This window comes from Loa loa (genome assembly GCF_000183805.2).
Source record: "Loa loa unplaced genomic scaffold supercont3.266, whole genome shotgun sequence".
NCBI classification, from domain to species: Eukaryota; Metazoa; Nematoda; class Chromadorea; order Rhabditida; family Onchocercidae; genus Loa; species Loa loa.
The window spans coordinates 46058-61645 of record NW_018108446.1 but is presented as its reverse complement, the minus strand read 5'-3'; the positions used below and the strand labels follow the sequence as shown (position 1 = coordinate 61645).

General features: G+C 31.5%; 4 protein-coding genes across 4 annotated transcripts in view; 1 reads left to right on the top strand and 3 right to left on the bottom strand.

The window, feature by feature from the left end:
• LOAG_18339 (kunitz/Bovine pancreatic trypsin inhibitor domain-containing protein) overlaps positions 1 to 4799 on the bottom strand; it is a gene marked incomplete at both ends in the record, with an annotated part of 8800 nt that extends 4001 nt beyond the window's left edge. The window contains 8 exons of the mRNA XM_020451000.1: positions 63 to 299; positions 852 to 1007; positions 1172 to 1444; positions 1592 to 1797; positions 1866 to 2088; positions 2344 to 2532; positions 2703 to 3086; positions 3194 to 4799. Coding sequence (XP_020305262.1) covers positions 63 to 299; positions 852 to 1007; positions 1172 to 1444; positions 1592 to 1797; positions 1866 to 2088; positions 2344 to 2532; positions 2703 to 3086; positions 3194 to 4799 — 3274 coding nt within the window. The remainder of the gene's footprint in view (positions 1 to 62; positions 300 to 851; positions 1008 to 1171; positions 1445 to 1591; positions 1798 to 1865; positions 2089 to 2343; positions 2533 to 2702; positions 3087 to 3193) is intronic.
• A 727-nt stretch (positions 4800 to 5526) lies between these two features.
• LOAG_07180 (hypothetical protein) lies at positions 5527 to 5751 on the top strand (the record flags this gene model as incomplete). The annotated part of the gene is made up of 1 exon (XM_003142714.1): positions 5527 to 5751. One exon carries the CDS (start codon positions 5527 to 5529, stop codon positions 5749 to 5751), a length of 225 nt encoding a protein of 74 aa, XP_003142762.1.
• A 294-nt stretch (positions 5752 to 6045) lies between these two features.
• On the bottom strand, positions 6046 to 6857 carry LOAG_07179 (hypothetical protein; the record flags this gene model as incomplete). Its single annotated transcript, XM_003142713.1, has 2 exons — positions 6046 to 6333; positions 6705 to 6857. The coding sequence occupies 2 exons, from the start codon at positions 6855 to 6857 to the stop codon at positions 6046 to 6048; spliced, it is 441 nt and encodes a 146-aa protein (XP_003142761.1).
• Positions 6858 to 7445: 588 nt separating this feature from the next.
• LOAG_18338 (CBR-MLT-11 protein) lies at positions 7446 to 13417 on the bottom strand (the record flags this gene model as incomplete). The annotated part of the gene is made up of 15 exons (XM_020450999.1): positions 7446 to 7616; positions 7720 to 7823; positions 7963 to 8184; positions 8302 to 8484; positions 8710 to 8901; positions 8983 to 9159; positions 9274 to 9452; positions 9588 to 10188; positions 10674 to 10850; positions 11091 to 11306; positions 11698 to 11829; positions 11989 to 12180; positions 12331 to 12624; positions 12864 to 12995; positions 13345 to 13417. The coding sequence occupies 15 exons, from the start codon at positions 13415 to 13417 to the stop codon at positions 7446 to 7448; spliced, it is 3045 nt and encodes a 1014-aa protein (XP_020305261.1).
• Positions 13418 to 15588: the final 2171 nt, after the last annotated feature.

Below are 15588 nucleotides of genomic sequence, written 5' to 3'. Positions count from 1 at the left end.
AGAGAGAGAGAGAGAGAGAGGGAGAAAAAATTTGTTATTTATATTTCAGATGTCAAATTTACCATTTTTGCATCGCTGTCGACATTCGTCCTCCGTTGCAAAATTGTTCTCATTACCGCCACAACCGCTATAATAGAACAATCGGCAAGTGCCCACTCGAGGATCGTAGAAGAATCGGAGATGAGCTTCGGTACATTTACCCGTATTAACATTTTGCATACAAATATTATTTACCTGCCTACTATTACTACCGTTTACTGTAAATAATGCTTTGGCCAATGATTGTTTCGGTAGTTTGGCTGCAAATAAATGGATGAAATAATTTAAACATATACAAAAAACTACAAATCATTAAATTTGTAATCTCATAACATCTATAAACCAAATATTTGATACTAAATTATGGTAAATTTTTAATTTAGCCTAAAAAAAACTATTGAAACTACTGTATCTGCAAAAGTACTGTATCTGTAAACTACTGTATCTAAATATGTTAGTAAACAGTTGAAAAAAAATGCACTATTGAATAAAACTTGCAAAAAGTGACAAGAAATTTGTTTCAGGTTAATAATATGAGAAATCATTTTTTATCATTTTCTTTTTTTAACAAAATGCTAAAAATAAAAAACTAGATTTATGCAAAATTGCCAATTTTATCAATAATATGCAGAATAGGATCGATGAAACTACAACTGACCCAAGTATTTAAGTGTCTATTATGCATAACTAGGCTGCAAATTTAACTAGGATTTTAGGCCTGATTAGTTCCATTCTCTTTATTTTCTACATCTTTAAGAGAGGCAAATTGAAAATGTGATAATTAAATCACGTAAAATGCGCTAAATACTAACAATCGATCCGTGCAGCTGTATTTATTGCTAAAGGACGATTGGTAATAATTTGCGCCTGACGTTTTAACCTAAGTTTTCGTACAATCAGTTCGTTACCATTTATTGGTCTCTTTTTGACACTCTTATATCCACGTTTTACTTCATCACCGCCATAGCCTACAATATTCTCATTTATAAATTTGAATATTAAAATTAATTAAATTTAAAATATTAGCACAGTAATCAAACAAATACAACAAAAATCTTTCATATGATTGTAGTGATTTTTGAAAAAAAAAAGCAAGTTGAGTAATCAAAAAAAAATTGATTAAAATTAAAACCTCCAAATACATGTTCATCGTATGGATCATCGGCATTTGGACAACAAAAGAAATCAACACCATTGAAGTAACAGAGTGAATTACCGGTACATTGATTTCTACCTGGTAAACACATCATCGGTCTACCATCTGCATGTTGCATTGGCTTAAGGCCATTAGGACAACTTGGTGCTTGGCTTATTTCTTCAACAATTCTTGGCAAATCAACATGATCATCATTGCTTATGTTTACAATTGTTGCTCCAAATGTTTTCGCATCAATAATTTTCCTTTCTATAATGGAACATGTAATAGAATTTAATAGAAGTAAAAATTCAAATTTAAAAAATTAAATTAATCAAAAAGTAGATCCATTGAAAAGATTTCATTTTAGATAGTTTCTTAATGTAGATTAAAAAGATGGAACAAGGTGTAATTTACCTAAAGTAAGCGATGATAGTTCTGGAGAAGGTGATTCCTCCATAGTCATTGTTTTCCTTGTCGATCCATCTAACCTTTGAGGAATTAGTTGTGCAGGTGTTACCGGTATAAATGGTTGTGCTGATATACTTGATGATGTATGATGTTGCTTTGAACTGATTTGCTGTATTTCTTCATCACCAATCGAATCATTATCTGATATTATCCTGAAATCGGAATTGTTTTGATAGTTTAATTGAATGATGTATGATTGAATAATAAATATATGAGTTACCTGTGATGGTGATTTTCAGGAGCATTCTGAGAAATAGCATGAATATGGTGCTGCCTCTTTGACATTTTATCTGTTCCGGTAATCGTCGATACAACATGTTGATTTTCCTGATCATGTGATGCAGCAGCAAAATCTTGTTGAAGAAGATCTATGGAGGTAGTTTTTAACGAATGCGCAATTTGTTTGGTAGTTGTATTCATCGCATGAACTTCATCATCCAATGCTAGAAAAAAAACTATTAACTCTTTGCTTATTCAATATTTCAAATAATTCTGTAAATAAAATTCGAATAAATTTAAGGATAGTACCATTTGTTGAACGATAAAAACTAATGAATCCAACATACCTAATATTATGAATGCCATTTGAGAAATAGGCTTATGAATATTTCTGTCCTTGTGATATTTGACATTTGATTAAATTTATGCAAATTAACTGAACTTTAAAATATTTGATTAATTTAACAAACTATACTAACATATGCAAAAGGTTTGGCATTCACCAAGCGTTTCAAATTGATTCGAATTACCACCTTCACCTTTATATACCATTTGTTCGCAACGTAAGTTACGCACGTTGAAATACCACTTAACGTTATATCCATTACCATAACCCTCATCTTTCCTATAGGTACATCGTTCTGGTAACTGTGATTTAATCGGCTCATCTATAAAGTAAAATTGTTTATAATCTATTTTTGTTCTTTGATCTTTGCATGCATGATTCCACTATATATTTCGGCCAAGAGAAGAAGCAGGAAGGTTTAATGGGCGCAATAATATTGATTCATTATGATGTTAAAATTGAGAAAAATTAAAATTACAAATTGAAACATACCTTGTGTGCATTTTGTCTCGCAAGCATGTCTATTAAGAAAGTTATTACTATTACCACCACATGAACCATATGAGAATTGTTCACATTTTGCTGTTTGTGAATTGTGAAACCAACGAAGTACATAATCATGACAAGTACCAGCATCTGGCGGTAATACGCATGTGTCATCCTCAGGTTGCAATTGTTGCAATGAGGTAACAATAGGATGGGTTACCTCATCCGGTGTTGTTAGCGATGTCACTTGTGAATTGGAAATGTTTTGCTTATTTGATATTTCAAACTCTGTCATCTCTTCCTCATGCGCATTTGATGTTTCAGATTCGATCATTTCCTCCTCAGGTGTATTTATGGTAGTTTGATCTCTTAGCACTTCTTCATTTTCACCTGAAAATTGAAATTCATTAAAGAATACTTTTGTCCAAAAGTTTATTCTTTAATCTCATCCATCATGCGATCATACTCATAGCAGAAGATAATGGTCAAAAGAGAACCTTGTTTGTCAGTTGTCTGGAAGGAGGTGTTCTGGGCTACCTGTGTATCATTTACTGCTATAAATTGCTGTCTTGTTGTTTCACTGAGATTTTCCGGAAGTGATTGTTGGTGCTTTAAGGAGTGGAATCTGTGACCTACAGTGTTTATTCGATGATCTTGATTCACTACCATATCAGATTGAGAATCCGATTGTCCGAGAGAAGTATGAACTTCTGTTGATGTTTCTTGAATGTCGGGTATAAATGAGTGTAAGACATCATTTCCGGGCTTTACTATCAGTGTATTACCGATGTTATGTGATGATAAATCCTGTTTTCCTTCACTTTCTTCCTTCTCCGTTTCCTTTGTACCGTTTGAAGCAAACGAAAGCTGCTTCGTCATAATGTTAATGTTACTGTTTCCTGTCCAGTCACCTGATACCACTGTATGAGTTTGATTTTGAAAACTGGGAGCATTCATGAAGATCGATGAATCAGCATTGAAATAATGGTTTTCTTCAGATCCCTTCATGGATTTTTCCGACAATTCAATTGACTTTTTCGTTTGAAATTCATTGCTACCTACTGTAGTATCTATTACATTTGGTGACAACTTTTGGATAGAGGTGGACAAAACCGCCGGATCATTTGTTGATATTAATGGTTTTCTTGATGTATTCATTACGGTTGTTGTAATAGGAAGGCTATTATCATTGTTATTAAGAGCTGTGTTAAATGTTGCAAGAGCAAATGTACCAATGGGATCAAAAGAACCGAATGATAATTTTTTATCTGATAATTCTTCTTGCTGTGAATGTTGTTCCGGAAGAATCTGCGAGTTTATGATGGATTGCAAACCATCATAAAGCCACGATTTACCGGGTGGAATAGGTTGACTGAGAATTTGCGGTGGAGATTGAATGGATGGTTCAACTGACTCTTCTCCCCTATTGTTAACAATTTTAGATTCTGAAGCTAGTTTTTGAGAAGAAGAGATTGGGCCTGACTTTTCGACCGTCTTGGAAGAGATTGGCATGGTACTGATACTTGCAAAAATTGCCGTAACGGAGTGATTGATGGATATCGTCGAAGAGATTGAAGTAGGCGCAGTACCAGCAGTACTTGAGATGATCGACACAGAAGCCAGTGATGGAGCGGCATTTTCCATTGCTGATTTTACAGGTCCATTAGATGATAGAGTTGTAGAAGGAGTAGTGATTGTTAACGATTCATGGATATGTGAATTCAATAATGTGGTATAAGTTTTGTCAATGTATCTGTATCCATCAGGATCCATATTCCATTCCTTAGGAATTATTATTGGTGAAAGATTGGATCTTTCATGGATGTCATTGATAGCATTATTGTCAACACTATCAGTGACAGTATCAAATTTATTTAATGTCACTTCATTTTCGATGTTTGATGCGACAAATTTCTGGCCCTTATGCTCAGGTATATTAATGTGCATTGTAATAGAATCATGCGAAAATTCTTCATCACTTGATGGTATATTCTGCTCAACAACTGCATGCTTGAGATGTGCGCCCCGTGCACCTGAAATGATAATGTGCTTTGTGCATGCATTGATAGTGCTGTGATAATGTGTGATAAATTCCCTATTCATGCATTATCTTAATTTTAAAATTGATAAGATACTATTCTAAAGATAAAACCTCTAACTTATAGTTTCAAGACTAATTATTAGATTCATTTTCACTCCTGATTTGTACTATTTAAAGATAATTCCTATTATACATTTCGGTTTTTCTGTTGTACTTTGTACCTATAAATCACACATTAGCCTTAAGTTGTTAGAAAAAATTAAGAGTACTCGGGATGGGAAGAGAAAAAGGCAAAGACCAGCAATGAGATTGTAGCCAAGAACCCAGTTATTCTTGGCTACTCAATTTCTCATTCTATATTTCTAGATTCTATTGATATCTTTGATTCAATGCATAAACATTAAGGTTAAAGAAAAAAAATGGTTAAATGAAAACCTCCAAAGAAAAAAAGGAATAAATTCATTGATAAAAGAAGCATTCGCTGATGATATATGCTTTGTAAAAGTTTCCCTAAACATTTTCAATAGAAAAAACAATATGAGCCGGAAATTTCTTTTTTTTTTCAGGCCAATTATCTCTTCCACCTTTTTTTTACAGTTCATCATTACCCTAAAGTTATACTTTCAAGTTTTAGTTTGATACATCAATTATTCTAATTAGATTTGTCGATATTGAAGGCTAAAGGTCAAGTACTTCAATGTGATCAGAGTTACTAGTATGCTTGCCGTTGAGACTTTCATTCTTAACTGGTGTACTATTATTGTAGGACATTTCTTCAGAGCTACTAAGATGATACTAATATCGGAAGGAATTAGTGATAATGACAGTAATGACAACAAAATTGATGATAGTGTTGAAGATGGTGTAATTATGATAATAGTGATGAAACTAATTGGTGATAAAGTTAACGATGAAACTGAGAGTGCTGATAATGATGGTGATAACGATGTGAACGTTTCCAGTGCAGAACCTTGGTTAATAATAGGCGCACGATTTCGTAATAGTGAATTATGACTAAATTGCATCAGTCCTGTTGCGAGGTAAACGAGTATCTACAAACTGAGAACTAGCATTCCCGAGGATAGAATCGACAATTCGAAAGGTTCATTAACGTTATTCAATTGCAAATGAATCTCATTCTTAGTTTCAGATTTGGGTGAAGTCAAATCAGCCAATGCTATATTACTTCTTCCGACATCAATCTTTCATCATTTCGATAAATAGGAAATTTGTAATTATTGTCACCAACAGATTTAACGAATATGGTATTGCTCATTAGTGCTTTTTTTTTGCATCCCTTTCTTAAGCTTATTTTAGTAATAATTCGTCATCATCCGAGCTATTTTGTGATTCTGACATTTCCGCTTGTAGTAAACTTGTTAGTTGCTCATCGCTTGATGCTTTCCATTTCTGTGTTGTAACAAGATCTGTAAGCATTTGCTTTACAATTTGATTGTCGCATACATTTGATGTTGATGAAAGAATATCTTCTTTCATCTCATACTGAGACAACTGCGCATCATGCCATAATGCCTGTTCCAATGATGTTTGTTGTGACAGTCCATTCTGTTGCTGATTTTGTGTGATATCGATTTCCTGAATCATTGCCCGAGATTTCTTCTCTTGATGGGTTGAATTTCCTCTCTCTCATTCAAAGATGTTCATCGTTGTAGATTCTATTTAAGTATTCATCTTACCTTCTTGAATTGGAATAATCTCTAATCTTAATGCACTGATCATTTATGTCACATTACTTTGAGCATTGCTTAAGACTTGTATCAAATTATCACTAATCTGATATCGATCTATGACTTCCATTAGTACCTGTTTGTCGTTATAGGTGACATTTTACCGCAGAATACTACCATCTGGTAGGTTATTTCCTGAAGAAATAAATCGAGGTTGTTGTTATTGTTGTTGCTCTTGCCATTTTACAGAACTTTTTGCAAAATTTCCGGATGTTATACTTCCATAATGTGTGTATTTTGTAATGCTTCATTATTGCTATGTTGCAAAGAATGCAAATCGTTTGATTTTTTATTGCTTTTCAGTAGCATAAAATTTGCATTTTCCAATTTCATTCCGGTATATCTTCCATCTTCCGGATCAAAATCAGCCATATCTTTTCAGGTATTTGTTTGTGTTATATCCCGCAGTTCTTGTTATTAACAGGTAAAAGTGTATCATTTGGGAAAGAATGATGCATAATGGTTTGTTCATTATTAGCAATCTCTTTGTTTTCATACTCATTTAAGTAATTCGGTTGATTGAAACCATAGAAGAGTGTTACATTGTGCATTTGTGACATTTTGATAAGCTGATATTCTTCTACGACCTGTACGTCCTATCTAAATAAATGCTAAAACTTACTTTGATCTTTTTTGTGTCTTTTCAAAAATGATAATCATTTCTATTTGCATAATTAGTTTTGAAGAGTGACCTGTTCAATTCTCCTCATTGATTGAGAAAATGATTATGATATGCAAATGATCTTTGCAGTGATAGTTTAATCAATGAAAATAAGAAGATTACATCATAGAAATTTAGATCAAATTTGAGATAATAAGCCTTTGCCGCCTAATGATAACCCATTTCTTCCATGCTTGCTATATTTGATGCAAAGAGTATTAAAAGATGTGCAATTGGGTGCAAATTAGGAGAACTTATTCAAGAAAAAAGAAAAGTTGCATGCCAAAAAGAAACCTTTTTTAATAATAGAAGAACTTACTAAAAAATCGAGCACAATGTATTTCACATTCATGCTTTGAGAAGAAATGATTCCGATTACCAGCACAACCACCATATTGAAATGATTGGCATAAACTAGTATTAACATTGAAAAACCAACGTTCAATGTAATTCTTACATGGACCTGCATCCTGTAATTATCTCATTATAAATAATCTATGGCAATATCTGAAGTATCTTTAACAATTGTAATTTCAAAATATGAAAATTATTTAATCCAATAATATATCATACCATAGGTTGTGTACATTTTTCACCCAATTCAATTACAGAATTTGTTTGAGAGATTCTTTCAGGATGAGAAGATGTTGGTTCATTCTTTTTGTCAACTTGATTTTCTAAAAATTTTCATAAAATTTCTGTTAAAATATTTTCAATTAAATATTACAATTTTATCAATTTTTATCTTTAAATTATTAGCATTTCTTTGTTCTATTTCATACAATTATTTGAAGTGGAAATAGAATAAAAAATTACGCAGAAATTGATCAGCCTCGAAAAGTTTCGGTTCATCAGTTGATGTATCAGATATTGAAGGAGAAGAAGTGGACGATTCAATCAGAGCATTTTCAACCTTTTTAGGTTGTACCATTGGACATGTGCATTCATGACAACCGCGGCGGTTTGTGAATAAAATACATGGCTCTACACACAACGATATGTCCACCGTGGGACATCGCATTGATACATCTGGTTGTCCTGCATTGGATAACAATGACAAAGGTACAAGTCTAAACTAATGTTAAGGTAATTCTGGTGTTTATACCAGCTTAATTGGATGAGAAATATTTAGCACGACAAACGAATTAACCTGACCTCGAACACACGTTTTTTTGCATTCGATAATAGATCCGAAATTATTGCCATTACCACCGCAACCACCATATGTAAATGGTCGGCATTCATTAGCTACCAGATCATATGCAAATCGCGGGAATACACCAGAACATTCACCCACTTCAATTGGATGTTGACATACATCGGTTGAAAGAGTTGGTCCTAAATAAATGCTTATGAAAGAATAAATTTTTGAAAAGATTGATCCGATCTTTTGTAGTGCTACCTGTCTCATGATATGTCAACATTACTGTGTGATTCGAACTTGTCGAAAAACAAGTAATGTTAGAAAAGTGGAAAAGAGTCTTCTTGGCTTGATAATGATATGTCCCGGCGTATCTCCATATCTTTATTCTTTTACCGCTAAAAAAGATTCATAAGACGAACTTTGCATAATACACCTGTTGCGACATTCTAAGGAACTTCCAAAGTTGTTCCCATTACCACCACAACCAGTATATGTAAATGGCCGACAATCGTTGATCGTGGAATCGAAGGCAAACCTCTCGAAGACACCGGTGCAATCACCAGGATGGATGGTGTGCTCGCAGACATTATCCACGTTGATTATTGGTTGTGCTGCAAACAATGAAAAGGTAAGGATGGATACAATGAAGTGTATTGTATCGTATTAGCAAAAAAAAAAGAATTGAAAATTACGAGATTGATGACATGCAGCAAAGCAATCTTCGCGGCTTCGAAAGTTATTTCCATTTCCGCCACATCCGGAGTAAGTGAATACTTGGCAGGTGTTTTTTTCTGAGTCCCAATACCATCGAATGAATTGTCCGGTGCAAGTACCACGATCAAGTTTTTGGAAACACTGATCAACCATATCTTTAAATAAATAATTACAATACTCTCATCTGATTTGATACAGTTAAGAATTATTCCTGAAATTAACCAATTTTACATACCTTTTCCTAAATTTGACTTAAAAATAGCACTTACTTTCAGTTAGTTGTGGTACTATTGATTTCATTGTTGGAGATGTAATCAATTGCGATGTTATGACATCACGAAGAGGTACAGTAACTAGAGTTGTTGAAATGGGTAAGGATCTTGATGTGTCGGATGATCTTTCTTCTGTTGTCATTGATGTTGATGTGGATATTGTGATTTGTTTTCCACTGTAAAAATAATCTATTGACATTTATGGATTATGGATAGATTAAAATTAGTGAATTTTTGAGCATTTACTTGTAATTATAAATTAATTGCAAATTTCTACTCAATAGAAAAAAAGATCAGAAAATAAAGCAAACCTGCTGGATAATTGTTGACCAGTAGTTGTGATTGATTTACTCGAGAATTTCTGCTCATTTCTATAAGATTCATCATCGGAAACGACAAACTTCTCTAAGTTGTCAAATGTCGCAGTTGTATTCTCAGGTTTGACAGTTGTAAAATCAATTACTTTATCAGTATTACTGCTATCCAATGATGTCATTGTTCCCTTTTGTTTAATCTTCTTATGAATATTTTGATCAATTTTTTGCGATAGTTGTAGCTTACTTTGATCAGTACTAGTTGCTGTAGTACTGGTACTAGATAAATCCTTACTTATGGTTGAGTGATCACGAAATATAGCTACCGATGAACTGGTACTTGTTTCTTTGGTTTCTAGATTAGCTTCACTAGTAGTATCATCATTAGCAATATTTCCCGTGGCATTCGAAACACTGTTTGTATTGTATTCATTGTTAGCTGAAGCAGCATTATCAGTTAATTCTATCAATTCGTTCTCTTCGCTAGTTTTTTTGGAATTTTTTGCTCCAAACTCTTTGTTAAGCTTTCTCATCTGTGGTCCCGAAGTAATTAGCTGAGGTGCTGATACTATTGATGTTGCAGTAAGTTTCACTTCACCTGAAAATTATGATAATAACTCATAATGATTTGTAATACAACTCAACTCACAGTGACTTATCAGACAAACCAATTTAACTTATAATGGCTCATAGTAAACTCAACTCAACTTGCAGTGACCCATAATACAACTCAATAACTCATAATACAGCTCAACTTCAACTCATTATACTTAAAAAATACTTGTACATTCATCTTGTCCGAATAGGAAAATGGTTCATGCAATTCCAATCTTTTTACTCGTTCAATTTCTTTATGCAGTGATTCAAATGTAAATTGTATTAAAATAATCAGCAAACATATCATAAAAGGTGATGTTGGATGATGATGATAATGACAATGGTATGACAATGATAATGACGATGGTGATGGTGATGATAATGATGGTGATGATGATGATAATAATGATAATATTAAGACAACTAATTGTAATATCGATAGTGATAATACCAAAAAGTAGATCGAGAAAAAATAAGTTAACTAACGTTGTCGACAAATGCGTTCGCATTCTTCTACTCGTTCAAAATTATTTGCATTGCCTTCACATCCGCCATAGAAGAAATATTTGCATTCTCCAAGACGATTGTTGTAATAAAATCTAAGTTCATATTGATCACAAGGACCCCGTTCTTTCGGGAGTTGACAAATATTGGATCCAACATCTAAATGTATACTACTCATTTTTAAAGCATGTAAAAACACTATTCTGCATGTGAATAAGATATTTCCCTGTAACAAAAAAATAAAAATAAAAGTCTAATTAATTAATGGAAATTAATACTTTCATCTGTTCCGCTATATTAGCGTCAATTTGAGTGACCTTCTGTAAACAATGATTTAATTCAACCCTTACAGTACATCATCTTCTTGGCTTTCTCTATTCTGTTTGAAATAAAACTTACTACGCGAAGCATTAATAGGACAACAAGCTGATCCTAATTGTGCAACGGAGCATAAGTACCCATCGGGACATGCACTTTCACTACAATTGACCAAATGACCATTTTCATTCTTTAGTGGCTCCAAGCCATCTTTGCATTTCGGTTCATTACTTGTTGATTTGCATTGTTTCTCACATAATGCTTTGGTTGGATAATTGTTACCATTACCACCACAACCTGATATCAATAAGTTCTATTTTAATTTGAACTTTTGCATAAAAATTTTTAGTTCAAATTTAAAAAATTTCTTCTCAATGTTTTCACACGCAATTAACATTCAAAGAAAATATCTCATCTAGTTAATTGAATGATTATCTTTCAAATTTAGGACAGAATGAATTATCAGTGCTAGAATTAATTGTCCATATCAATGGATTGAAAAAATATCGAATATGTTGATAACGTAAAACAAATCTTACGATACTTGTTGTCACATTATTTCATTAAATTTATTCAATTAAGTACACAAATAATGAACTGTTAACCTTGATCATTGATCGATCGTAATTTCCATTGTTAAATTAATTAGATCAAATAAAAAAAAAACACAATGAATACAATCGCCAACCAGAATATTCAAATTGGATGCATTGTCGTTCCCTTTTATCATAATACCATCTTTTGATTGCTGTATTACATGGTCCAGAATCTACTGCTGATAAACATTCATAGATTAATGACTTTTGCGCTTTTATTATTCCTACAAAGTAGCATAAAGTAGCATTAAATTTCACTTCCATCAATTTCATTGGGTAAAATAAAGAGTAATTGCAAAGGCGGAAAATAACGAATAGATGAATCACTGAACAATTAGAAATGAATCACATTGCAGGATACATGAAAGAAAAAAGAAACAAACGTTTGCAATCCGGTTTTTTAGCACTATTTGAATCGGAATTCGGTATTTTGATACCGTTATGATCCACACAGAAACAATTCTTCCTCTGTTTTTCACATTGTAATGGCCGATAAGAACCATCAGCAGTACAGATCGGAATAAAATCACTCTTGCTAAGGCCTGATTCACTTGCTTGTCTACTCCTTTCGCATTCTTCAATTGTAAGATTTTTTCTTTTAATTTAATTAAATTAATCAATTGCAAAGAAAAAAAAATTCTTTGAATTTATCAGATATTCTCATTAATTAGATAAAATATTGTAAATATTTATTACTAAAATTGATTAAGTGCTAAATTACATACCGGTGAGTAATTTATGAGGCGCATTTTTCTGATCAGCAAATGCAATTCGTTTTGATAGCATTGTAGTATCATTTGCAGTAAATGATTCAGTTATTGTATCGACATGTTTATCAGTCTTATCGGTATCAGTATCATTGGCAGTAATTTTACTACCTAAAGCAATTGTTGATTTTCTTATTGTATTCGAATTTTCAGTTGTAGTACCACTATTAGGCCATTTATTGAGACAGGCCTTTTCACATTCGTCTTTGTATCTGTATAGCATCGGTTCATTTTCATCATCCGCACAATGTCCTGCAATTTGAGCCTATATATGTATCATTATAATCTCTTAGCTTCATTTTCAACAATTTCAATCATAACCTTCACTCGTTCTTTACTATTCGTGCTGTAAGCCTAAAAGTATTTTGCAAGAAATGCTTACTTTACAATATATGTGAACATACTTATTTATCATTAAATGATAAAGGGTTTTTTTTTTTAATTCGATAATTCTTAGCTATAGTTTTACAAAGTAACACTGATAATGTTACCGAAAGGATAAGAGACGCATTCGTTATCCCTGAGATAATAACGTAATACAAATTGAGAACGTATTGGACCTTTGCCTTTTACGGTAGGACATCGACCTCGAAAAGGTTGCCGCTTGCAAAGATTTACATCATCTAAATTAATTACTTGTTAAAAATAAGCATTTATTTCGAACTTTTGATTGTTCAATGATATAAGGTAATGATCGGTCCCTTCTAATAATAATAAAAAATATTAAGACATAATTACTGTATTCGTTATTAAAGCCGGAAACTTATGACCGTATCAAGTCAAAACCAAAATCAAATCATTTGATTGATTCATTTGAAATTTTACATTGCAATTTTCCGCAACATCACAAACAAATTTGGTCCTTTTGATTCCTTTAAAATGATTGGATGAGGCACTAAAATCTGTCTTATCATTTCTATCGGAAATATTCCACTCATTAATTAATATTTAGACAAAACAAACCTAACTTACCTATCTTAATTGTTACAGCAGTGGTAATATAACAGAGAATGACAAGAGGCACTTGGGCCAGCAAAGCCGTCATATGCCCGAACCTACCGATCTCTAAAATTTTCGTAGTAGAAATTTGTTAAGTTCATAGGTCAACGTATGAACGCAATTTTAAAGTTATTTAGTATTGAGTGATATTTACGAATTTTTCTAGCTCTTAGTGATGCAAATAATAACAATTCGTGTTAAGGCTTTGAACAATAATGTTTAACTCGGGATAACGATATTTGCAATGAAAAGGATGTTAATAAAAGTTATTATCAATGTATTATCAAACTGAATATTGATACTGTATAAAGACCACACTTCTGAATATTTTATTTGCATGCAATAAATAACTTTACAACAATTTGATAATATCATTTATTGGATATTTATATTATAAGGCATTATTATGATCTGATAAACATTTCTGACTTACTATTTGGTGATCAAAGATTAGTGTTGAATGTTTTCTTTTCTTTCCTTTTTTTGCAATATCAGTATTCTTAACTCTTAATTTTTATTGTTTCCAATTCCTATTTTTAATAAAATTCTTATTTTAGTTTTCAATTTCTATTTTAGCATATATATTTCAACCGATGAAGGGGAAAGTACTTATGAGTTTTCCAGATGTATGTGTATGTGTATGTATGTTCATACACATAATGTCATTAAATATAGGTCATTGATATATGTATAAGCGAATTCTTTTGTATTTTATAAAAAATTTTTTTATCAACATAACGATAATTAACTAATTTTTATAAATAATTATCGTATCAAATTCTTAGTGATAATGAAATTAAAATTGCATGAAAAGATTATGAATATGTTGAGATAGTAATAATGTACTAAAAGTGTTATAGTATAAATGAAGTGTTGCATTAAGTTACTTCTACTTTAATTAACTTATTTAAATTACTCAAATCATAGATTATTTTTATTGATCCTTTCAACAAGTTAAAGATTACTGATAAAAGTTGACTTTTTCCAGAAAATAATTCTAATAGTTCAACGGAATTTTTGATATGATGAAAATAAACACGAATAACTATGAATGTAATGTTAAAATTTATGAAATAAATGTATCCATTGGTCAAAATGTATTGGTACAATATATATATATGTATTATTGAAGTTTTAGTGATAACGAAAAGGAATCAGAGCAGCTTCTTGAACCTTCTAGAACAAGAAGTAACATTCTTTGTAACAAAAGTATTTAAAAGAATCCTTTTTAACAAGTAGAGATTTAACAATGAATTCATAAAATCCTGAAATGTCAAAAATTCATTTATTACTAATTTGCAAAATTTGATAATGACTAAAAACAACGTTATCGAAGTTGTTGAAAGTTGCAAAATTTTATAAAATCTAAATAGCATAACTGCTAAGTGAAATAAGCCATGAAAAATTATTTAAAAAAAGACAAAAAAAAGAAATTGATTATTATAAAAAAATCGATTATTAAACTTATCAAAAGTAAATTATTCACTTGAAAGACACAACAATTTCAAAATTTAAATTTACACAAGAAGAAAAAGGAATTAAATAACGAATCATTTGTTATTTGTATATGGCACTATTTATCGGAATTAGAACAAATAATATTGTGAAACTTCAATGTTATGTCTTCTAAAAATATTTGAAATTATTATATTTGCTTACAAGATAAAGATAATGGATGAAATAAGTGAATTAATAAAATGAAATTAATATTTAAGAATTATATTTATAAATATTCGAAGATATCGTATTATTCCCATTATATTTGTTGAAATTCAAAATAAAATGCATAAGAGATCAATCAGTTATCAGTGAATGAATATGAAATGATTACTAAATGATATTAGTAGAAGAGATGAATTTAATTACAAGCATTTTATGGTTAAGAGACAGAAGATTAATCTAGTATTAAAATGAACTTTACGTCTTATTCAATATTTTGCGCCTCTCTGCTTATTTCAATTTTTTTCCGTCCATCCTCTTACAATTCAATAATGTTCTCATATACTTTATATCTCTTTTTGGTTAATTACTGATGAAATTAGCGTATTATAATGAACAAATGAATATTAGTTTTATGAACCGAGACATGACAGTCACTTATCTAATAGGAATTAATGAATCATTTGTGGTACAGAGCAATTTGAAAATGATAAAACCTTATCTTATGCAGAGCTCATCGGTATTATGTTGCGGAAGGGGTCATTGACGAGAGGGGGG